Genomic DNA, 25,266 nt, shown 5'->3' on the forward strand with positions numbered 1-25,266 from the left:
TACAGAGACAGACGTCCTTTGATCATGATATAATTATTATTTATTATGATCCAAGAAACAAACAAACCGTACAAAACTGAAAACACAAGCCATTAAAATTATTTCAACGACGTAGGCAAAAAACACATCAATATTATTTCCACAAAATTCGTCTTCGCTGTCTCTTGTTCGGTTATTGGAAGCTGGTACCCGATCCTACGACGGACCATTTTGTAAACAGTAGTAATGTAAAAAAGAGGCGAACTTGCGATATATACCTATTATATATATATGTATGTGTGTTTACCTCTTTTGTGTATATCGCGTATACACATGCAAATTCATATAATATGCAAATCATAATAGTTTGATTATTTGTACATTAAATTAACTTACCCCACTTCGACTCAAGTCTTTTTTAGTGTTTGATGGACGAAGGAAGGAGAAGTAGGTTCAACACTAATATTAATAATTTATAATTCAATATTAATTGACAACACAACTGTTAATTTAGAGATATCTAAAATGAGCATATTTTATTATTTAAGACACAGAAAAATTACATTTTATATATTATATAGAACGGCTCTTGTATAAAAGGACATAACGATGTGTGACCACAGATGTTTATTATAATATAAATATCTGTTTGGCTGTACCTATTATACCATATTATAATATAATAATATGTATTATGTGGAGGGGCGTGATGATTTGGCGCCCAGGGAAAAATTAAAAATGTTCGCCCTCTTAAAGTTTAAAATGTTATCAAAAAAAATGTCTGGCGCCCCTTTAAACGATGCGCCCGGGGCATATGCACCCTAGCCCCCCCCCCCACAACGGCACGGCTCTTATGACACTCTTTTTAGTATTACCTAGTTGTGGAGGGTGGCAAAACATTTGTTATGTACCCAACACAACGTTCAACTTAGAATAAAGATAGAGATAGTCTTTATGTTAACCATGATAATTGATAATATCATATTATAGTAAATGGCTAGACGCTGTTATGTGTAATGGCGTCTGATTTCTTTCTTTTTTTGCTCTTACGCGACAGGACGACTGTATATCGGCCTTGTCAACTTACTGTTCAGTCCTGCAGCAGTGACCGACTCATTCGTAGAGTGCTTACGCAGAATAAATGATCACAACTTAAAGAGTTGATAAAATATATATATATGTATATATTATTAGTCATTACATTAATTTAAAGTGTGTAGGTTATTTTATTATTCTTTTCTAAACAATCGCCTGATAAACGAAGCATCATTTGGTTTTCACCTACTGCAGAGAACGGAACAACAAATTGTCGTCTTTCGGATATAACTGAATACGACACAATATAAAATATAACGCAGCAATTGGCAGCATCACAGTCCATAAACGCGGTGCTCATAACACATTCGTTTACAGGTAATTACCACGTACTTACCGTTATAAAATTACACTAGAACAGTGAAAATCGTTAATTCGGATCGATATGCTGCAGTTACAATGAATATTATGATCTAGAAAACAATCGAATAATATTAAAATTGAATTTAGCAGGTTTGGCAATTATTTCAGGAGTCGAAGCCTAAACAGTCGTTAGCAATCGTTCAAAAATTCGTATAACATTAATAGTTTTGACAAGTCGTCTTTTGAAAAACGTAGCCTATAATATACGTTTGTACTATAAGTAGACATTATTGGGTAATTACCTTAAAAGTTTTAACGCCCACCAAAGTTATCGGTATGATAATTACTATAATCATAATTAGTGACGACACGTGGGTACTTTCAAGGCTAAATAATTAGGTATGATAATAGTTTTCCGTTTCTATTTTATTCTATTTACATTGTCAAAAAATGAAAAATGGAAAACTACGAGTAATGGTTTTGTGTGTAGAATAGTGTGGGGGGGGGAGGAGGCGCCAGCCGAATAAAAAGTGTTTTTTTTTTTGTGATGATACCTAATTATTTAGCCATGGCCTAATCTAGCCTAAGCCTAACCTATTTACTTAAATTATAAATTATAAAATGTACCAACTACGCTGAGATAAAAAAAAGTGTTATGCATTTAGTAACTAAATTTTAGTTGGACGGCGCTTTTTTATCGTATTTTAATTTTTGATATCCAGGCTTTTTTTCCGAATACCAATAATACCATACACATACCTAGTTTTATGTATCACATCTAACTACAATGAACTAAACATTCATGTGTCAAAATAATTGGTATATGACTTTAATATAAAAAGTATAAACATAGCCATATTATAGCATGTTGAGCTTGAGACGCGTATTAAAAATAATTGTAGGTATTTATTCTAATATTTAGTTTAATCGGAAATTAATAAATCTATTGTATTGAAAGTATTTGTTAGTAAACAGTAGATTGACAGATTCGAGTATACCGTTTAAACATGACATTTTCATTATTAGTATTTCCATGTATTTAATGGATAAATGTTAATCAAACTGTCTTTAATAATTGATGTTAAAATAGTTTGCAGGTTAATTTTAGTCGTTTTTGATATACAGTTTGGATGGTTTTGTTTTGAATTTCTTAATTGGTGGTAATATAATGGCTTGCATTCTATTTCTTTTGAACAGATTTTATCTACGACATCCCTGTGATAGTTATAGTTGGGAGACCTTATTAAATTACGGGTTTTTTTTTTAGATTATTAATTGATCGATTTACCATAACATGTTTTGAAAGTTATCCGAACAGACCAATTTTTGTTGCATAATTCTTTTCTCTTGTTGAAAGTTATGCTTTTTTATGTTATCTTTTGCTTCATTTGTCCATTTGCTAAATTCATCGTTTATTCTGACATAAATGTACAGGACTAAATGTTTTTCTTGTGGCTGTTTTTCTATTTTCATGTTTAATTTCTAAAAACATTTCATAGAAGGTATAGGTATTGGTCAGTATATACAATTTTAATAATAATCTTAATTTTATGTTACATATTATAATGTAATCATTTTTATTTTTGTATACGACAATTATTGATAAGAAGATGCCACACGTTTTAAAAAAACCTTTCGTGCGAAAAATATACACTCAAGCCTCAAGCTTTACAGTCATATATAGTTACAAACTACATACTATTTTTATACATCACCATAAAACGGTACAGAGAACAATTCATTAGTATCTAGTATTAAATATATTTTTTTATTATTAATATTATACTCGTGTGTTAAGATTTTCAAACTGATTACTTAAGTTATTAACACTGTACTGTGGTACGCGATATTAACAATAAATTATGTGTGATTTTGATAATTTATAATTAATAATATAATATATAATTAATTTATGTGATATTTTTATTTTTTGTCAATTATATAGCACGTATTATAAAAATAAAATATCCTTAGAATTAAAACAGACATTTGAAATTCTTACTGATTTGTAATTGCCGTATTCGTCGATTTTGAAATATCCTTCGAGTCTCTTTTTATTTATATTATAGTTTTTTAACGACTGTTCATAATTTTTAATTTCAGAAACAAACTTATAGCTAATATTCAACATTATCGTTAAGATAGCTGGCTCGTTATAACTGGTAATAGAAATTTCAAATACTTGACTTCTATGTTTTTTTAAATTTCCTTTAAGCGGACATATTACAGCTGTTAAAATGTTGTCGACTGTACACCTAAATCACATTATTTTTGAACAACCCCTACCTATTATATATCAAGTAAATAAGAAAATCATACTTTTTCCATTCGTAAATAATTTCTTCATCACTATTATTATACAGGCAAAACATGGATTTAATATTTGATAGTGTAAATATCGGTTTAAGTATTATGTTTTCTATTGATAAAAATATTTCTCTATCATTTTGGATCGGTAAAAATGATGACAAACCATGTCCTGGTGAAATAGCAGTTCTGGTATACGATTCGCCTTGTCCTAAAAGGGTTATTTGGCGTCTGTAATAATTGTTTGTTAGTAACATAATTGTAGCCTATAAAAATATAATGTTATTTATTTGAAAAATTATTATTATTTCCGTTAAATTTGTTTTGTTTTTTAAACTACCTCAAACGCACATAGTCTGTCGGGTGAAAATACAAATAGTATTGGATTTACAGATTTAGGGCTGAATACTCCACTTGGGTTTAAACAACGGAAATATGGATGTGCGGGTGTTAATGAATCATCAATTATTGAATATGTTACATTGCAATTATTGCTGTTATACACCCAAAAGGCCTGCAAAGTTTAATGAATTATTATATTGTTATTGATTACATAGTGACATATATCATAATGCACTTGTGCTGGTGGATTAGGATGAGCAATGAATATTGGTACAAAATTGAATTCTAGTTGGTCGGTTGTGCCGTATTTTGGATCAAATGATATCAAACCATCTTCGAACGTTTTGGGTTCTATTAGCAACTCAGTGTTATAAAATAACGTTTTGTAGAATCCAATCGACCAATTATAACTCAAATTAGCTTCTTTGTCTATAGTATTTAATTCAATTTGCATTTTTGAAAAATGTTCCATCTAAAATATTATCATTTTCATAAGTATTTAGTATACATATTGATATTATTATACTAAATAACTAATAATAAACGTAAAGCATATATTACGAAGGTAATCAGTAATTACTGTGAAATTTGTTTTGAATTACTTTCAAGTTTACAGTTGGGGTGATTTTAACACTCTTGTAATGCATGCATTTATTGGACAGAGTATTACAGTTTTTGTGATTATTATTGTTGTTTTTGTTCTCTGAAGTGCAGTTTATGCATTCGTTGTATTTTATTTCCCAACTAATTGGAACTTTAGAACGATTATATAACTGAATGTCATAAGTGGTCGATTCAGAAATTACAGGTAAAGTCCATATTAATCGTGATATATTCTTTTTATAAATTTTACCGAGTTCGTTGTTTATCCTGTAATCAGTTTTGTGCTTATATATAATATAATAATAATAATATATTAGGTACCTATAAACTAGGTGATGAAAATATGACCTCTCTTGTTAATCTTCATTATAATTACTTTAAGTGATGAAAAAGTTTGTTCAAAGCCAACTTTCCGAAATAAGGAATAGAATCGTTAGATATTCTTAAGATTTGCAGTGCACACGTTTTGACGTTCATACTGACCGTTATTGTATTCTCGTTTTCCGGATAAGGTTCCACATTAGGATCAAATTGTATGTTGACGAAAAACTTTTGAAATCCCACCTCTGTAGGGTATATAGATAAATCCATTTTCTAAAAATAATTTAGCATAAAAGTTAACGCGTGCAATCATTGAGAATATTAAAACTTAAAAACGATTAACGTACACACTGGTTTTGCTGGGGCGTGAATCGAAAAGTTTGCGGATTTATTTTACTAGTCGGTATAGGCCAAATCATAGAATTGGCTGAAGTCGTAACAAATTTGATGTTTGCGTAAGAACGACTTTTATTTTCGATTATAAATCGTTGTGTTCTTTTCGTGTTTACTATCATATTGTTCAAATAACATTTTTCTGGCGTTATCTATAGTAAAAAGAAGAAAATTATGTTACCAAATCATTTATTCTTATTTTTCGTAGGTATAAATAAAATGTAGGAGTGGATTTATAAGTTATTGTACCTGTCTACTGTATTCTGTACCTATGATATTCACTATTATCCAGAGAATAAAGTATTTATTTTACAATAAATTACAAGATCTTAATAACAGTAGGTTAGGTTAGGTATATTAAGAAATCGTGAATGGCAAAAATGTAATAAATAAATAAATGGTGATGTTTAAAAAACAACTTATTTAAACTTTTTTGAAAAAAATTAGATATATTTCCATCTAAATATTGATGTATTATATTAGAAGCTATTAGAATTATTATTTATGTTTATTTTTTAATGTCTTGGATTTATGGTAGTAACTAATAAATGGTTTCTTGTTAGGTGGCACTACTGAGGGCCTTCCTTTTCTAATCTCCTTAATGTCATATAAATAAAATTTTGTCATCATACTTACTGATTATTGTAAAAATAGATTGTAAATATATTCTTCTAAATAAATAAATTAAAAAAAAAAAAAACTAATAAATAATGATAACAATAATATATTGCACCAAATTCCACCTAGCATATATATGACAATTTTTTGATTGTAAATGCGAATTTTGATATAAATTATTCCGAAAAAAAAACACTGACCGATACAGTGTTTCTCGGTATCCATCAGGTATGTATAAAATATACCTATGTATGGGATTATTAAAGTATTATTAAATATAGATAAACGAATGGATTTATCACTGTTTTTGACTTTTATTTAAAATAAATGACTAAGTCACGCCAAATGATTTTATAAAATATTTTAATAATTTATCGGTAAAATGGCTTAGTGATTGATGATGGCAACTTTGAAAATTTTAAGCTCACCTGGAACCGCGTTCTGCATCCTGTGCCTTCGATGGTGATGGGTAACGCGTTGACGATTTTGGGATAGTCGTCGCGGTCGCACGTCAAGTAGCATGTCGCGTCTACCGTGTACGTTAAGTTGGCCGTCGGGCAGAACGACAAACGCAAGTTGCGTCTCTCGTTGGGTCCCAACTCGCCGACTAGCGAATCGAACGCAAACACGAACGGCCAAGGCGTCGTCCTCTCGGCGTCTCCCTGCAGCATCGATGACAGTGGTCCGAACTTTGTCGGAGACGCCATCGAAGAACTGATTGAGTACATGTCATAGCTCCGATTCGTTACCGTCGACGAACTTTCATCGTCCGCTTCAGGTCCGGCTTCCCCCTCGTCCGGTTCAGCGTACTTCGATTTGACGTGCTTTTCCGGTTTAGTGTGCTTTTCCGGTTTAGTGTGCTTTTCCGGTGCGGCATGCTTTCCCGGTGCAGCATGCTTTTCAGGTGCGGCATGCATTTCTGGTCCAGCGACCATTCCCAATCCACCTTCTTCATTTTTCGATTCGTCGTCGTTTTCTGATCCGACGTCAATTTCCGATTCGGTATAGCTCTGGTATTCGTCGCCGATCTCTTCGTCATCGAATTCTTGCTCGGCCACTGAAGCCCACGAATAACGACGTTTAGTGGACGGAAACTCCATCAGCTCGTTGTTCACCGAATGGTGCTGACCGCTCACTTTTATGCAGTACCGCAACCAATGTCGGGTCGTGTTCACTATCGGCACGCGTTCGTCCCGTATTTCACACCCCACTTGAACGTCGTTCGGCACTTCCACGTGATTTCCATCTCCGATCGTCACGCACCCGAATTCTGCGCTCGCGTAGATGTCTATGGTGACCTGCAACCGATTGTTGATTTTCTTTTAGTTCGAATTTATCATCAACGGCGTCATGCCCTGCACTGCTGTACAGTGTGGCGCAATTTAGACTATACTTTTTGGTGATCGTTTGAGTTTATGAGATGGCATGGATGGGGGGGGGGGGGAGAGAAAAAGCTCATTCGAGACCTGCTGTTAAATCATCATATAGAATCCCTCTCCGCTACACAAAAAAAAACCAATTGGTGCAACAAACTTTTTAACATTATCAATAATAATATAATATTAATCGATTATGAGTTTATGACACACAGTGCAATATTATTCAGTGTCGAGCGAAATTTCAAAGACAGTTATTTTATGTCATCGTTACTGACGTTACTTAAAATATAACATAATACGTTCAAATTTTTATGACAATTATTATGAACTATGCAAATTAGACTAATGATTATTCGTTTAGTAAAAGTAAGGATTGCTTCACCCGCCCCTCACGCCACTGACATTGAAATTAATATTAATAAATAATTATTTATTTATAAAAGTAACGTACCGAATTATTTTTGGAATCTGCATCGAACACTACGTTCCACCGTTCAGCGTAAAGTGACTGTTTATTGCTTGTTTTCATGAGTTGAAACACTACAATTTGGTAATCGCTATTTATCATTCCCATCATGGGTTTTGCTAAAAACTTTCTATAATATAAATATTTAGCGTCAGTGCTTCATACACGACTGACCACATGACCATATTATAATGTATATTGTGTATATAAAAATTATAAAAATTATAAAATAAATAACGATAGAATTGTCACGGGTATTCAATTTCAGCTGCAAACGGATTGTCCTCAAGTTTTTTTTTTTTGTTTCCACGAGTTGTGTCCCCTCAATTTTTTTTTGAGATTACACGAGTTTCTTTTAACTTATATAAATAAAAAGTAAACAATAAATACACAAATAATCATTATAATAATATTTCAATATTGATTTTAATACACAAATATGAATTTAATGACAAATATTGTTTCGTAATACTCGTTACTAATATATCTAAATTAAAAATAAAATAATTACACATTGAGAAAAAATTCAAATAGGTACAATTTTTTTTATAAATTCTGATTGAGAAATTTGTCCATTACAATATTATGCATTGTGTTTTGCATGAAAAAAAATCGATTTGAATTTATCAGCACACAACTCATCAACTCAACTTGTCTGAAACCTAATAGAACTGCCGGGACACAACTCGTGTACCAGAAATTTGGTCTGGACACAACTGCGTAGATTTCAACAATAATTTAAGATATACTTAAAAATTAGATAGGTATCCTTTAATCGTGATTCTAACTCTTTCAACATAATATAGGTACCTATATAGTACATGAGTGCTAACTGACGATATATAAATATATTTTTGTGTATTTATGTGGTGCAGAATTGAGAATATACAGTACACCGTACACATAATATATATTTTAGTAAAGTAGTAAACTCCTGCACAGTAGGAATTTATTAGTAATAATATCGTTAGATGACGTATGAATTAAGAATTTGAATTAATATAATTTAAAAGTATCATTTTAAGCTTTTTTAAAAATGGTCATACTGCTAAATTCTTTGATAAAATTGATTGATATCTTATCATTTATCATTGTTGTTTTCACTTTTCATTCTTATCAGTTTTCTAAACCAAATATTGAAGTTACTAGATACAGGACGGTCTACAATCAAATACATTATTTAATTATTCATTTTAACTTTAAAGTTAGTTTTGTTGGTAACCATACTTTCAGCTTTTAGACTTATTGTTGTTTGAAACTTAAGTAAAAATAAAAATAAATAAAGGTTTATTGTTAATAGGCACGTCTACATAGAGTTGAATAACAAGAGAAATCAGTTTCTTCAACTTTTAAGGTAATTTTTTTTTTTTTTTAAGATACCCGCTTAACATAAGCCAGGAAACGTCTATTATTTACAAAATAATTTAATTGTAATGATACCTAAATTCTAACAAATTTTTGTATTTTTTTTTTTAATGAGGTAGAAATATGAATTTTTAATTCTTATACCAGCTATTTACCTATTTAAAAATAACTTTTTTGATTAATATTACAATTTTACTTTTGAATCAACCTATTTTATTTAATTTATTGGAGATTTTATGCCTTATATTCTAATAATTACGAATTAATAAAATTATGAATTTTTATCTGTCAGAATAGCATTTATCTCGCTCCTCAAAATTAACTGACCATAGAGTCTGGGTCAGAAAAGCACACTGAATCCTAGGAAAACCTCACAACATTAACTAATTCGTGGTTTACTTAATTATTTTTGTGATCATGTAAAATTATGACATTATTGTGTCCTCAGTCTTATTTACTATACCTAATATTGCTTTTTACTCTATTTTTTATTTTTATACATGTTCTTGTATAGGTTATTAAAACTAAAATAACTTGTTAATTTTCATATTTTTTGGTATTGGTATTTCAATTTGTACAAGATAAAAAAAAAATTAAATTGGTATCTAGTATTGAATTGTAAAGAACTTATACTTAAAAAAAACTTTATTGTATATTTCTTGTAAAAAGAATTTGCTACTAAGAAAATTATTGAATAACTAATGAACTAGTAGGTACAAAAATACTTCCCTACTCTAGTTACCTACTAGGTACATAACATAATATTTAGGCTATTTATAAAAACTTGTAAATACATAATGTAAGTGTTAGTATAGTTATTAATTCTATATAATAATACAGTTTATTCTATGATTCAATAAATTTGGGATTTATTGAGTCTGCAATACGGAAGTCTGAAATTATGGATGGAATGTTTACTAGATCTCTGCCATAATGAAACAATTTATGAGCCAGTATGATTAAAGTGGGCAATTTCATGGAAACTATTACCTAACCTTCTATTTAATGAACACGATTAGGTTTAGTGTGATTTAGTGTTTGTTAAAAATAATTAGTAGGCACCTATTAGGATTTTACATTATACTAAAATGTAGGTAGGTACATCTAATTTATTTTAGATTCTCTGGACTCTCAATGATTTTTTTTTTTCTGAAAAACACTGATCATTAAAACTTTAAACGAAAGTTGTAATTATTACTTTCTTAGATATTAAACTATGCATTATACACTCCTATTAATTATTATGATACCTATTTTATATTTTATGAGATATTTTATATCGTTTATAAGTTTATAAAGTTAAAACAAAAATTATCTTATTTATTTACAAAGATATAATCTTTTGTATACTGTATATAAAATAATTCAATATTTTTAAATTATTAAAGTTTAAATTACGATGAAATGTAAGAATTATGCTATGATTTTATAATTATTATTTTTATGTATCCAGAAAAATAAAAAAAAATAATAAAAATATCATAAGATAAGGAATATATTGTACTTTGTACTTTATGCCTCCCACTATACCATATACTAAAGAATATTCTACATTTGAATATAATATATTATGTTGCATTATGTACACAGTTTAAGAAAAAATTACTATTAGATTTTCTAGTTTTTATTACATAAATCATATTAAATGTAGTTTTTGTACATTAAATAATGAGAATTAAAGTTTATTGTTATTCTAATCATTTTTAATCTAATTGATAGTCAATCCATAGTTGATAACTCACATAATATGCTTATAAGCAGTACCTAAGCACAAAAGAAACTTAAATTTTGACCTCATAAAATTATCGAATTTAATGTTTAAGAGGTAGGTTTACTAGGTAGTAAAAGATAATCAATGTGTATACTGTTTCTTAGTGTTAGGTACATATCTATTATACTTTTTGTTTGTGTAGGTAAATACTAAGCTACTGGCAATTCGTATAAAACAAAACAATTACAAATTACAATTAATAGCTATAAGTGAAATGTACCATCAAAAAGCATAATTCTCTTATTTTCTGTTTTTCTTCAATTTTTGAATCATTATTTTGAAAAATTGACTCATTCAAAATGAATCCCTAACATTTTAATTATTTTTTTATTAAAATTTAACAATTAAACAATTTTAGAATTATAAGTCAATATTCTTTACACGCAAAATAAGTGGAGAGGAATTTAAATGAAATATTCTCTCAAATAATATGCATATCATTGTTCTCATAAATAATCGAAAAATATGCACTATGCATTCGTTATTTTTACTTACGATTTATTAGGCGGTAGTAATTCAAACATGGTTGGTACTCGGACGATTCTTTTAATTAACAGCGTTGCAAATACGGGCTTAGAAGCCGGCACAGTAGGCGGCATTACTATTACGCGGTTGTTGAGTTTACACGTCGATTTCCATCCGGCAAAAGGCTTTTCGAAAGAATGGCCTAGATATAAGTACAATTTTATTTAAGAATAGGTACCTACGCGTACGCCGATGTCTTCGCCTCGGTCATATCAGGGGCGCCATTTCAGTTTTTTTTAAGGGTGTTGTCCATACAATTAAAGAGGCCAATTGTCAAAAAAACATTTGGCTTTCATACATAAAATATTACAAATTAATAAATTAAATATTAATATTTTAGGTACTAGATATCTTACCATTCAACTATTACTATTTTGAAATTTTTTACGCATACATTTAATTAATAGTTAGGTACTTACCTATATTTGAAATTAGAATATCAATAAAAATATAAAATACAAATCAATCATTAAAAGCAGTTTATGGCCTAAACCATAATGTTAAAGATAGGAAAACTGAAGGCCAAGGCGGCAAAGCCGTGTATCAGTGACGCCTAGGCCAATAGCAAATAATAAATTCAGGGTGTGCAAGTGCACACCTTGCTCCCCCCGCCCCAAATGGCGCCCCTGGGTCACATGAGTAAAATAAATTTGAATACATGTTATATTATACAGGGTGATTCTTTTAAGTGGGTACACTAATTAATAATTATCTCGAAAAGTATTTACTTTTTTCAATATATTTTTTTACATGGTTTCAAGTTGTTAAAAAAACAACGTTTTTATTAAAAAATTATATTTTTAAATATTTTTTATCCTTATCGTTTTTTAAGTTTTTTACTTTTTTGAATGACAACATAGAGTTTTAATTTTATATTCCAAAGCAGAATATTTTTCTAAGTATTTTGATTCATAACAATCAAATTTAGGATTAGTAGTTTTTGAGTTATAAGTATTTAAAGTTTAGATTGGCAGAGTGGAGTGGTACGGGGTTACCCCGCAAAATGTTTGTCCACTACTCCACTTATCTAAACTTTTAAATACATATAACTCATAAACTACTCGTCCTAAATTCGATTTTTATGAATCAAAATACTTAGAAAAATATTCTGCTTTGGAATATGAAATTAAAACCCTATGTTGTCATTCAAAAAAGTAAAAAACTTGAAAGATGATAAGGATAAAAAATATAATTTTTTAATAAAAACATTGGTTTTTGAACAACTTGAAACCATGTAAATTAAAAATGTATGTTGTTATTCAAACAGTAAAAAACTTAAAATAGTAAAAATATAAAAAAGTTCTATATTATTTCTTAATGTCTTATATTAAATAGATCAGATATATAATCTTTGCATATGCGTACCAGTGACCGTTATTGAAATGCTCATTGGAGCGACGTATGTGGGCATTGGAAATGCGTCATATCCAGTGTAACAATCCAACGGCCGCGGAGAGTCGGTGGCCCCGAAATGGACAGATGCTTCGAACTCAACAAAGTAAATATTTGAAACGAATTTTGGTTGAAACACGCACTTCAGCCTTTTCGAATCATGACTGCCGATATAAAACTGTTTTGGACTTATTGCGAAAGAATTATCACTGCCGGGTTCTGTGTATGAGAAAGGATAATGTTATAATATATAATATATATACCCCAGGTTAATATTTAGACGTAGAGCCGTAGATGCTATAAGTCTGGTGAAAATTGTCGTTTTCCACCGCTAGCCTAGCTGTTAACTATACCAGGTTTCCTTGTAATTTGTGTTTGCATTCAATTTAATATCTTGTTGTTTTCAGTATTATGATTAAATTGAAGGGTTAAAATATTACAGTATTAATTTTTAAAGTACGAATTACACAATAATGCCAATATAGGTATATTTAATCAGTGTAATTTTACTCCTACCGCCAAGGCTCTAATTTGTTTACGAGATACAGGGCAAGTAGGTATCAACTCGTTTTTGTAATGAAATTTAGGTAGGTATAAATATAAATTATAAATACTAGTATTATTTAGTATTTATAGTCAATAGTAGTGTAGTAAACCTTTCTTTATATGTGCTGTGAGTGTGTGTATAACTATTGTAACTATTATTATTACTGTTATTAACAGTAATATGTTGGTAATGAATTAAACTATAATTATAATTAGAGAACAGATAAAATAAAAATGTTGGACCCCCCCATAAAAAATTCCTGGGTAAGCCCCTGCCTTGCCACACACTGCATAAACATTTACGTGTTACAACCTACCATCTTAAAAACCTACAAACAAATACACAAAAATAATTCCTACCGTATCATCCCACACCCAATGGTCTATGTTGCCGTGGGTTCCCTCTTATAATAATAATAATAAAAAAAATGTAACGTTAAATATTTAAATAGAAACAACTGAATACCATGAGAAAATATATGTTTTTTGAAACGTTTTACTGAGAATTTTTATTACAGCGAGCGTGCGTTTAAAAATAAAGTTTTTAGATAATTATTTGAATAAATAAATATGTTTAACCATATAGCACCGTATGATAAATTGAATACAAAATTCATAAGTCATAATATTAACTTCAAACTAATAAATAAATGATATAAAAAAAGGTAATTTTTTTTTAATATGAAAATCGAAAATGTGTGTTCAGTTACGTTTTTGTTATAGTACCTATAAATTTATGATACCAATTCAAATTATCTTCAGATTCGCTACTGATTAGGTATAGTGGTATGTGTATACTTGATTATGCTGGACAGATAGGTGGTAATGTGTATACGATAATTTTTTATGAATATAATTAATGTTTAACCGTGAATCCAATTTATGCAAAGCGGCGTGTCGGAATCGTTGCGTACATTAAAGGACATGGTTTTTGCATTCCTTACGTAACCGAATCGTAATTCTTTTGGTATCACGGTTACTCGGTGTTGTACGTCATTCCTTGGGTGCGCGACGTCTTTAAAGAATTCGGCGTATTTGTTTTCCGATCTCGGCAATGGTCCGAACGGTGACCTGAAGTACGAAAACGGATCCATCTTCATTGTACCAGAAAATGCGTATATATCAATGTAAACGGGATGCTAGAACATAATATATGCGACTACCTATAGAATAAACGCTATGTAAGTGATCAACAAGTTATATGATATTTGAATTTCTACCGATCGGTGGTGACTTGTCGCCTCCGTACATTATAGGCATATGATATTTTGATTTTTTTTTGGTCTACATAAAGGATTAGAGCATGATAAGTTTTAACGTGCATTACAATAGTTTATAACAAAAAATAACTGTCGAGATGTTTTGGAGAAACGCGTATAAATATGAATGATATAAAATATAAATATAAAGATCGTACAACAAAAATGTTAATCCGTAATTGTAATAGTTAACCTGAATTGTAAATTATAAAGTAAATAATTAAAATTATTTTATTAATTATACTTCGTCTAAAATATTCCACGGAATACATTATTAAATTTAATCTGGTTTAAAGAAAAACGTTTTATACTTGAATATACTTTTTATCTTGATAACATATAATAAAAAATATTAAATAGTAAACACTAAGATGCTTAAATGTGTATATATTATCATTATTTAAAATTGAAATCAGTTAGGACATTAGGAACGGAACTATATCCCATGAAAATATAAGTGGCTATGTGCCTTACATATAATAATATATGGGTGTATAGAGCTTACGTGGTACGCGATCAGAATGTAAAGCCGTTTGTAATAATATCCAATTTGAAAGGGTTTTAGTTCCAATTTGATCTGAAAGCGATTTTGAACGACTCCAAATGACGGATGACATTTTATCGGACAATTTGTCCAATCGTATTGCACTTGATACTGCCCAGGCATTTTGGAATTGTTTATAAGGTTTACGGACTTGACTGTTGGTCCATCTCCTCCCGATTGACACATGAACACTTTGGTTGGTGAAACTTTCACCGATGGTCCTTTAAGTGATTGGAAAATACAAATTTCATATTGTGTACTAATTTAATAATATATTTTATTGAAACATTGGTAAGAGGTTCCTACGACCCTACTATACTATACGTACGCTTTGTATGCCGTAGTATTATTACAATAATAAATTAAATAATGAGTTTACAATACAGCTTTAAATATTATAATATACTCGACCAAAATAGTGATATGTTATATGATATATTCACTTATTTCACAATATTGTTTACGAAACCCTGTGGCATTTGCGTTATTATATTGTATTTAGTATCATAAATACTATAATAACAAATAATAATACTACAAATACTTGTATTTATACTATTTATAGTCAATGTGGTATACGCACCTACAATTAAGTATTCAGTTCGTTATAATTTATGAATACAGTTAAATATTTAATATTTAGCGTGACTATAACTACAGCACTTACCGTAACAAGATCCTTTTACGCAAACTGTGACGTTTTGTACTATCTCATCGACAGCACTGTGTTCACTCTGCAGTGATTCACACTCGGCAAATTCATCATTAGTTGTTTTATCTTGATCGTTTATCGAAAATAGTGTAAAGTACTCTAACGTATTTTGTATGAGTTCAGATTTTGGAGAAAATATAACGGTAAAAGTCGCTTTTTTGTTTGGAAATATTGGTGGAGTTATTGATGGCTCAAATTCGATGGAATCGGCCAAGTACATAGATTCATTGTTATTTTTTACTTTAAATTTTGTGACTTTCTAAAAAATAAACAATAACAGTAATAATAAAACGTAAATTATTTATTTTTGGTGTTATCGTTTTGGTATTTAAGTAGGTACATACGTACCTATCAACAAATACATTTTGCATAAATTATAGGCTCCTATAATATAAGAATATGTACCTATTACAGGTATTATAAACAAAGCAACAAACTAACATAACAAAACATTTAATTAAAAACAAACACACTTATTTTTAATGTTTAAAAGTTATTATATAGGTATAAATAGATTGGTTCTTTTATTAGTTTATGTCAACAAACTCTACATTTTATCCAACTTGAATTTAGACAAAATTTTGTGCAAAATCATTGAATAAATTATAAATAGTGAAAATATAATGGTATATTGTACCATAATATATTTTATATTTACTTAATAAATGAGTAAATACTCTGAAATGTTTTAAGATATTTAGAGAAAAATCAATTCAAATACAATATTGTAGTGTGCCTTCAAAATATATTATTAACTAAATTGGTTATCAACAATATTTTATCAAGCATAATTAATCAGTTTAATCATTTAAGAGTTTTACTACGTAGGCACTTTATATCACTTTTTGTTTCTATGTTATTTTTTTGAATTTAAGTTTCTAAAAATAGAAAACACTACTTCCATTTCAGATTGTTCATGATTTTGATTTGGAAAATAAGTAAAAACTAAAATAATTATCTACAATAGATTACTTTCAAAAGTATTAAGTACTTACGTAGTTGTGTATGCGATATGTAATAAAAAAGGCTGCAAAAAAAAATTATTTTAAATGAAGTGAGGAAATTTATTTTTTGACCCAATGCTATCACTTATCAGTTATCACCTATTTACATGTAAAATACTGTAGTACCCAAGGCCGTACTTAGAATAAATTTCAAGGGGAGTGGAGGTTATACAAATCTTAGTAAGTGGTGAAAACAAAAATGATGTTAAATTTCTAAGCTTGGGTACCTAATGCGAGAAAATTCGGGGGGGGGGGTACCCCGAACATTGCGTATACCCACGAATATTTTTAGCAATACATCACTGGGTGTATAATAATATATATGAACATAGTAGTTTTTAAAAATAACTAAAAAACAGAAAGTATGAACTTGCTTTTAAGTCGTTGGTTATATCGATTAATCTTTTACGAACGGATCCAACTGGGATGGCACCAAAGTCAATATTTATGAAATATTTGTTTGTGTTATCTGTGGTTGTTTCAGATACAGAGCGCATAATGATTTATGTTGTACCGTGTTTATTATACTTATAATATACAATTAAAGCCTCATTACACCAGAAAACAATAAATTAATATTTTATATTATTATTGCGAAATATGCACTATACTGATTAAATTTAGAATAAACAATCTATGAATCGTCATAGAGATTATCATAATTATAAATATAGAATTCAAAATAATGTGCGTTTGAAATAGTGAGTTTTGTTGATTTATGATTATATTTTTTTCTAATAATTAGTTGACGAGAAAACTACTTAAAGTGCAGCTTTTACGATTTATATTTTTTTATTATTGAGTATTTACATTATTAGTTATTCAATATTATTTATATTATATACGAATTATTATGCCAATTATGGGATATACTTATTTAATGTACAAATAAAAAAAAGGTATTTTAATATGTTTGTTGGCTCACGCTCATAGTAAGGGCGAAGTAAAATATTTTTATTCGAGGTATCGAATTGAAATAACACATAAAAAAATAATATTTTTTTTTTCAAAATATACGTAATTTAAAAACGGTTTAATTTTAATATCACTAAAGCAGTTAAACCTTATTGTGTTGTTTAATCCTTCGAATCAAGTCCTAAATCCTAATTACACATCTACACCTGCACACCGCTGCACATTTTGAGAATAAATAGGTATGTAATAACGAAAAAATATACACAGATTTTGTTGTACGTGTGGATAAATGTTATTTTTACATCTTAATCGTTTTATAATTACATAAATCTGTTTTTAAGTCTTAATATTTTGATTTTTTCCATGCCCATGCACGGGAAATAAGTACCTACATACCTGGCTATCTGCATAGTACTTATAGCTTTAGGTATAAAGTATTACGAAAATATTTTGATGACGTAATCATTTTAATTTCAGATTAACCACAGCGAACCGGTTTGTCAGTGGATCCCCTCCAGCTTACTGTGTACCTAGTGAATTACGTGTTCACTGCTGTCCACTGGTACTTACTAGTTACTACCACATTACTATATAACTAGTGAAGTATATAGTAACTACTATTTACTATTATTTATATTATTTACTACTATAGTAGATATTATAATAATTAGTTTCCATTCGCTCCGAAAGTAAGTATTTTCGACGTCGTGTTTTGTGACGACATTATATTAAGGAAAACACTAAATTTAAAACTTTGTTTGATATTTTTATCGTTGAATCAAAAAAATCTACTGATTGACTATACAGAGATGAGTGGCCGCGCATTACATTTCGTGTTCAAAATAGCCGAGAGAACGAAAACCATTAAGTTTTTTAGAGAACTTTTGGGAATGAAAGTAATTATCTTTCAAAAAAATACATAAATGACTTCAATGATTATTATTTTATTTTTTTTCCAAAGATATTGAGGCACGAAGAATTCACTCAAGGCTGTGAGGCAGCGTGTAATGGGTAGATATATTTTTTAGTTAGAGTATATTACACATATAAGATGTTCATTGTTCAGTCAAAAATTATTTGTTATGCAATCGATTACTTACATAATTCCTATCAATTCAATCCTTGTAGACCATATGACAACCGATGGAGTAAAACTATGATCGGATATGGACCAGAAGACACTCATTTTGTAATTGAACTTACCTACAACTATGGTGTTGATGATTACAAACTTGGAAATGATTTCCTTGGAATAACATTAAAATCTTCAAAAGTATTAGAAAATGCTAAATCGCTTGGTTGGCCTGTTGAAGTTGAGGACAACACGTCTTACGTTGTGGCACCTGGAGGATATAAATTTTATGTGATTGATGAACCTCAACCTGTTGATAAAGGTATGCATATTAAACATTTTTAAGATTTAACTTTGTAGATACTATTAAAAATACTTAAAATATAGTAATATTATTGTTTTAGATACAATAGATATCATTTATAAATACTAGATATTTAATAGATGTATGTAATAACATAAAAACTTTAAATACTTCTATAATTGCATTCTTAATAATTTGATAATATTTTAAAATTTAAATCATCAAATCATTAATTAGAAACCGTAAGAAACCTACATTGTTACATTCAAATAATTTAAACACAGCTAAATTATGTAACTATTAAGTGTGTACACTGTACATTTTAATAATCACAGTTTTATGTGTTTCAAACTTTCAAATAATTTATAGCTGTGGTACTTATAAAACATAAAAGTGTGTTTGTACTTCCAAGAATATTTTTATTGTTTTTAATACCTGAACAGCTTGACTTAAAATCGTAGACATATTAATAATATGTCTAATATGTCTATGCTGCTTAAAACTTTTCATTTTTGTTTAATTTTTTAATTTTTTCATCATCTTGTGTTATGGATTTTTTTACCAATTATTTACATCTTTTGTTTATTTTAATATCTGGCTGTCCATTGCGCTTTAATTGACATTCTACTGCATTATTATTGAAAAATAAAAGAATTAGTCTTACAATAACTGCTACAAAACAACTATTAATGTTTTAACAGTACAATTATTAATAAAGTAAATTATTATTTTATTAATTTTTTAAAAGTAATGTAGTAGTAGTAATTATCATTAAATTTGTGCTTTAAAATTGTATTTTTAATTATACTAATACATCATTCTAATTATACACTTAAATCTTTATGATGAACAGATGTTTTCCTTCATCTTGAAGATAATTATTATAAAAATAACAATATTAGTGTTTAAAATAAGCGGCTTGGTAAATTATTCATTGTATTGTATTTTATGTTTGATAGAACTAATTTTAATATTATAATTTGGGCACTTTTTAATATTATATTAATAATCAAATTGTATTTTTCTAGATCCTGTTATAAATGTTATGCTATCATCTACAAATTTGACAAGATCTATGAAATTTTGGAACGGCATACTTGGCTTAAAAATTTTCAATCAAAATGAATCTGTAATAGAATTAGGATTTGCCGATGATCAAGCTAAGCTGAAATTAAGAGATATTGGTAATTTTTAAATATGTTTTTTTTTTCATTTTTTTGAATTATTAGTTTAATATTTATATAATATAATATGCATGTAAAAAAATGAATGCATGTTTGGATGAGGCTGATAGACATAGAAATGACTGTATCGTTGTTTCCACCAAATTTTGCACATATATTCCTTGAGACTATATTTATAGTTTGATTTTTTAATCTAAATAGGCAAATTGTGTGCACCATATTTAAGAAATAAAATTTTTATTTTTTAGATTATTCTTAGAGATATCAAGAAACTTTAAAGAGTAGTTAGAACCACATTAAAAAATATACCTTATACTTTATCTAATCTGCCACAGTCTCACAGGTCTTATATTTGTTCATTATTTCAAGAGTGATCGGGTTATACAGCTAGTTTATTATAAAAATTGTTAATTGAATATTGTTATAAATAAATAAAAATAAATACTTATAATAATATTTATTTGCATGTATACCATACCTACAATCTACATAGTAAAAATAAAACATTTAAGTAATATGCAACACTCCATGTAACTATAAGCCATAAGCGTGTATTGGAGAGTTGAGTTCAATCTATAAAGTTAGCTAAACAACAATGTTATATGTATGTCTGAAAGAATATAACAAAAATAATTGAAAGAAACATAAATATTTGTTCAAAAATTGTTAAAATCTAAATTTAAAATTTAAATTTCTTAACTTTTGAAATAATATAAATTAAAGTTAATTTTATACCTACATTAATTTCAATACAATAATATAATTGTTTTCAGGAGAGCCAATTAACCATGCCACCGGATATGGAAGAATAGCATTTGCAGTTCCTACATCTGAGTTAAAAAGTTACCAAGAAAATGCCTTAAATAATCAATATAAAATCTTAACTCCTTTTGTAACCTTAGATACGCCAGGAAAAGCTTCAGTTTCGGTGGTTATTTTTGCTGATCCTGTAAGTTAAATTGTCTCAGTGCATATTAAATTAAATTAATTATTTAAGTTATTTTTTATACTAAATGTTTGATTGTAATCCATGGAAAATAATCAATTTGTAATTTTTTAGGATGGACATGAAATATGTTTTGTTGGAGATAAAGAATTTCGTGAGTTATCTCAGTTTGATCCAAGTTCTGAAAAGCAATTAGACAAATATATTGTTAAAGATGAAGCAAGAAAATTGAAACATTAAATGTTTGTGATAGCAACATTTTTTTTTAAATTTATGTTTCTAAATTTGTATAACCAACATACATTTCTATAGTTTTATACTTATATTGTTGTACATGAAATAATGTTAAAGATAACGGGTTAACTTATTTTGAAAATTAAATAATATTTATAATACCCAATATAAAATATTGTTGATATATTGAAAATATCTCATAAAATTATCCTGAAATATAAATGTTATGTTCAAAATAGGTATAATATTTCATGTTTGGCAATTTGGCATTAGGTGTATTTGTTTTATATACAAGAATATTATTTAAAACAAAAAAAATAATAAGATATTTAATCTTAAGACGTTTATAATTTATTACAAATCATTAAAGCATTTACATTTTTAATTGCAATGATTCTATTAAATATTTTTAATAACAGTGATTTACCGCGGTCGTGAACACGAGTAATAACTGATCCACAACCACTTCAGTTAGTTTTGTAACAATATGCGTTATTTTCGATCAAATAATTATAATTCATACCATAGAAGAATATGAGTCGTAAAATTGGTTTATTAAATAATAATTAACATGTTAATGAGTATAATAAATTGATTTGTATTTTATTTTAATTCTCGAGTACGTTTTTTCATAGTCCGATAGTCGATTTCAAATTTACTATGATAGACAGAACTAATTTATTAGTAGTATCCAGAGCCATATCTAACAGTTAAGAAAAAATACAAAACAATTAAGCTAGAGGGGGACCCTCTTGTACTTACAAAGGATGATAACGATAAGTTAAGCCGGTTCCAATGTTGCGACATATATACAATAGATCAGTGAATTCAATCAAGAGGATATTTCGACATAAGCCAAGATTGATGACACTATTGCTGAGGCAGCCATATCAGAGTATGAACTTAGTGGGGGCATCAAATCTGTCTATGACATATCTTCAAGATTATATAAATATCACTGGTAGGGAACCAATAATGGTATTTTGGAATGGAACAAGGATTTAACAATAATTAAGAGATTATGGTTAAGGGGTATATTAAAGTATTTAAATATAACAAAACATAGTGATTAAAATAATAATGAATTCCATTTAAAACTAGTCAATATGGAATTTAAAGAAATATGTTCCAGTAAAATAAGAACAGTGAATAAAAATAGTAGAATGTTGAATTTATTAGAGACATGTGGATTAATATGTGACATGTATCTCAGTATCACACATTGTCACGATCCAGTGGCTGATGTAGCCATGTAGGTAATTCAATCAAAATGCATTTTTAATCATATAGTAGTATACTATCTAAAATTAAACCAACAACATTATATGGATTACCTATGGTAAGAGGTATAAAAAAATAAATAACAATAATAAAAAATGATTATATATAGGTAAATAGTAAATAAATAGAATACTAGAATACAAAAAGGTAAATGCTAATATAAATTACGTTTGAACGCCTTTGAAATTCATTGAGGAATTAAAGAAAATCATAAGCACGGAAGTACATATCTATAAACTTAAGGAAGATGAAATAAAATCAATAAAACTTACACATTTTGAATTTTTGAAAGCTATAATAGGAGGTTAAATCAACCTTTTGAATTTAAATGATTAAATAAAATAACAAGAGATATTGAGTTATTTATGAAAGACCATTGAAAGGGAGAGTGTAAGGAACTTTAGAAAATAATTCAAATGACACATAAATACCCAATTATCCTAAATAAAAAAATGTAATTTGGTAACTGACTTACTTGTAACAATTTTAATTCTAACTATTATTTACATAGATAAATATATTATAATAATTATTTTGGTGAAGGATTCATGGATATTATTATTAACACAACTATTATTGTAATTATCTTAAGGGCCTAGCCACACTATGCGTTTTGGCGGGTCCGGGTAAATCGGATGCGTTTTGACCAGACGGTATTCACTATGCCACACTTTGCGGTTTTGTTCCTGCCAAAACAGCCTTCTCTCACCATTTTTTTTTTCATTTTTTCATGAACCACAACAGTTCAAACGCTTATATAGGACTGACGTATGATTCATTTGATACTTAACATCTCATTTAAGATTTAACTATAATTATTGAATACTTAGAGAAATATTGATATTATTCAGACACTGCTTAATTTTAAATCAAAACAATTTGATATTATTTTACAAGTAAGTAATTTATATTATATTATATTTTAATTTCGTAAGCTTTACACTTTTAAAATACATTAATTTATATTTAATCATATGTAATATAGCTTAAAAGTTATATTTAAGAATGAATCGGCAAAGGGTTAAAGTTGTTGCTGTAGCTGAGGCATTCGGTTTGTTAGACGAACCTGTAGAACGGAGGTACTGGGTGCATCCAATGAATAATGATCGAGAAAATAGTGAACAATTTAAAAAAAATATTGAGAATATAAGGCGTTACCCGGAAAATTTTTTTGAATACTATCGAATGTCAGTCTCGAGTTTTGATGAGTTATTGGAAAATGTACGGCCTCACATAACGAAAACTACCACAACATTTCGTAATCCTATATGTGCCGAAGAACGCCTCACAATTACATTGAGGTGAGTTAAATTTTAAACATCAATAATAAATTTAGTTGCATAAAATTATGAAAGAAAATACTAATAATTGTTGTGAATATAATTTTTATTTATATATGGTTATAAAAAATTACTATTATATTATATAAACAAATAAAAAAAATAATAAACAATACAAATTTAATTATATTAAATGAGTATCCTTTTAAATATCTGACTTAGATATAAAATAACAATAAATAATTAAATGTTACAAATATAATTTTAAGGAGTGTCCTTTTCAATATCTAACTTAGATATAAAACAAAACAAAAAATAATAATAAATAAATAAAATACAAATTTAATTGTATTAAAGAAGTATCTTTTTAAATATCTGACTTAGATATATAATAGGAAATAATAAATTTTTTTTTTTTAAATGCGAATGTTAAAAATATAAAAATATCATATTGGGATATATATATATATATATATATATATATATATATATATATATATATATATATAAACATCATAAAAATAATTATACTTAAATTGTCTAAATTGATGAACAGATTGTAAGCAATTGTAAAGATTTCTGTCTTTTACAGCAGACATAACCCTTTTTTTTCATGGGGAGGTGTCGCGGGCTATACGAAATGTCAGTACAAGTTATTATTGTTGCGGATATATAAACTATCGCACTATAAATTATAATGTTGTGCTATTTTAAATATCAAGTTGTAGGTATGAGATAAATAGATCAAACCTCTGACCTTTCAAAATGTATTAATATATACCGTGTTCAAAACAAGACTATCGATCATCAGCTCTGACAGCCAGGTATTAGAAATCCCGAATCTCGGCAGACCTTCTGAAAATTAAGATTCGACTAACACGATTTTCTACGACAACAACAACTCCACCCTGCAAATACGCAAGCCGCCAGATCGAAGGAACCGCCATAATATAAGGACGCTTGGATCACGCCATAATAATTAATTGCACCATATGGTCGCTAAGATCTGAGCACCTTCACGCCACTCAGTCTCGTGAACACACGTAGGTACCTACACGCTATTGTACATTGCTATATAATTTTTGATTTATTAAAAATAAACGATCATTGGACATAATATATAACT

The 25,266-nt window shown here is 28.4% G+C and overlaps 2 protein-coding genes and 1 pseudogene across 3 annotated transcripts; 2 read left to right on the plus strand and 1 right to left on the minus strand.

Annotated features, from left to right (window-relative positions):
- Window positions 1-2,251: 2,251 nt before the first annotated feature.
- LOC149054850 (uncharacterized) lies at window positions 2,252-16,310 on the minus strand. Its single transcript, XM_089228200.1, has 16 exons — window positions 15,876-16,310; window positions 15,170-15,429; window positions 14,274-14,544; window positions 12,833-13,078; window positions 11,438-11,609; window positions 7,792-7,936; window positions 6,390-7,259; window positions 5,298-5,495; window positions 5,006-5,223; window positions 4,629-4,896; window positions 4,262-4,498; window positions 4,025-4,198; window positions 3,697-3,950; window positions 3,380-3,632; window positions 2,666-2,859; window positions 2,252-2,592 (listed from the first exon to the last, which is right to left on the minus strand). Exons 1-16 carry the CDS (start codon window positions 16,138-16,140, stop codon window positions 2,400-2,402), a joined length of 4,218 nt encoding a protein of 1,405 aa, XP_089084326.1. The 5' UTR covers window positions 16,141-16,310; the 3' UTR covers window positions 2,252-2,399.
- Window positions 8,992-22,191, plus strand: LOC107164371 (glyoxalase domain-containing protein 4-like). Of its 2 annotated transcripts, XM_089228197.1 has the most exons (9): window positions 8,992-9,010; window positions 9,107-9,160; window positions 18,317-18,528; window positions 18,647-18,735; window positions 18,801-18,850; window positions 18,968-19,233; window positions 20,244-20,399; window positions 21,173-21,348; window positions 21,460-22,191. In XM_089228197.1, the coding sequence occupies exons 4-9, from the start codon at window positions 18,649-18,651 to the stop codon at window positions 21,583-21,585; spliced, it is 861 nt and encodes a 286-aa protein (XP_089084323.1). In that variant the 5' UTR covers window positions 8,992-9,010; window positions 9,107-9,160; window positions 18,317-18,528; window positions 18,647-18,648; the 3' UTR covers window positions 21,586-22,191. The 2 variants fall into 2 exon arrangements, with proteins under 2 accessions (XP_089084323.1, XP_089084325.1); XM_089228199.1 differs by lacking the exons at window positions 8,992-9,010; window positions 9,107-9,160 and adding an exon at window positions 12,826-12,965.
- Window positions 22,192-22,239: 48 nt separating this feature from the next.
- On the plus strand, window positions 22,240-22,922 carry LOC149054851 (uncharacterized; annotated as a pseudogene).
- The last annotated feature ends 2,344 nt before the right edge of the window (window positions 22,923-25,266 follow it).

The sequence above is a fragment of the Diuraphis noxia genome, unplaced genomic scaffold (genome assembly GCF_037042655.1).
Source record: "Diuraphis noxia isolate RWA-SAM2 unplaced genomic scaffold, SU_Dnox_SAM2 contig0005, whole genome shotgun sequence".
Classification (NCBI taxonomy): domain Eukaryota; kingdom Metazoa; phylum Arthropoda; class Insecta; order Hemiptera; family Aphididae; genus Diuraphis; species Diuraphis noxia.

Bases quoted from the DNA above. Each gene is read 5' to 3' on its own strand.
- LOC107164371 (XM_089228197.1), top strand. From the start codon at position 18,649: ATGAGTGGCCGCGCATTACATTTCGTGTTCAAAATAGCCGAGAGAACG. The intron at 18,736-18,800 runs GTAATTATCTTT...TTTTTTCCAAAG, and splicing joins GAGAACTTTTGGGAATGAAA to ATATTGAGGCACGAAGAATT. The intron at 21,349-21,459 runs GTAAGTTAAATT...GTAATTTTTTAG, and splicing joins TGGTTATTTTTGCTGATCCT to GATGGACATGAAATATGTTT.
- LOC149054850 (XM_089228200.1), bottom strand. From the start codon at position 16,140: ATGTACTTGGCCGATTCCATCGAATTTGAGCCATCAATAACTCCACCA. The intron at 4,199-4,261 runs GTGCATTATGAT...TAAACTTTGCAG, and splicing joins ATCCTAATCCACCAGCACAA to GCCTTTTGGGTGTATAACAG. The intron at 2,860-3,379 runs GTAAGAATTTCA...AAATGTTTTTAG, and splicing joins AATACGGCAATTACAAATCA to AAATTAAACATGAAAATAGA.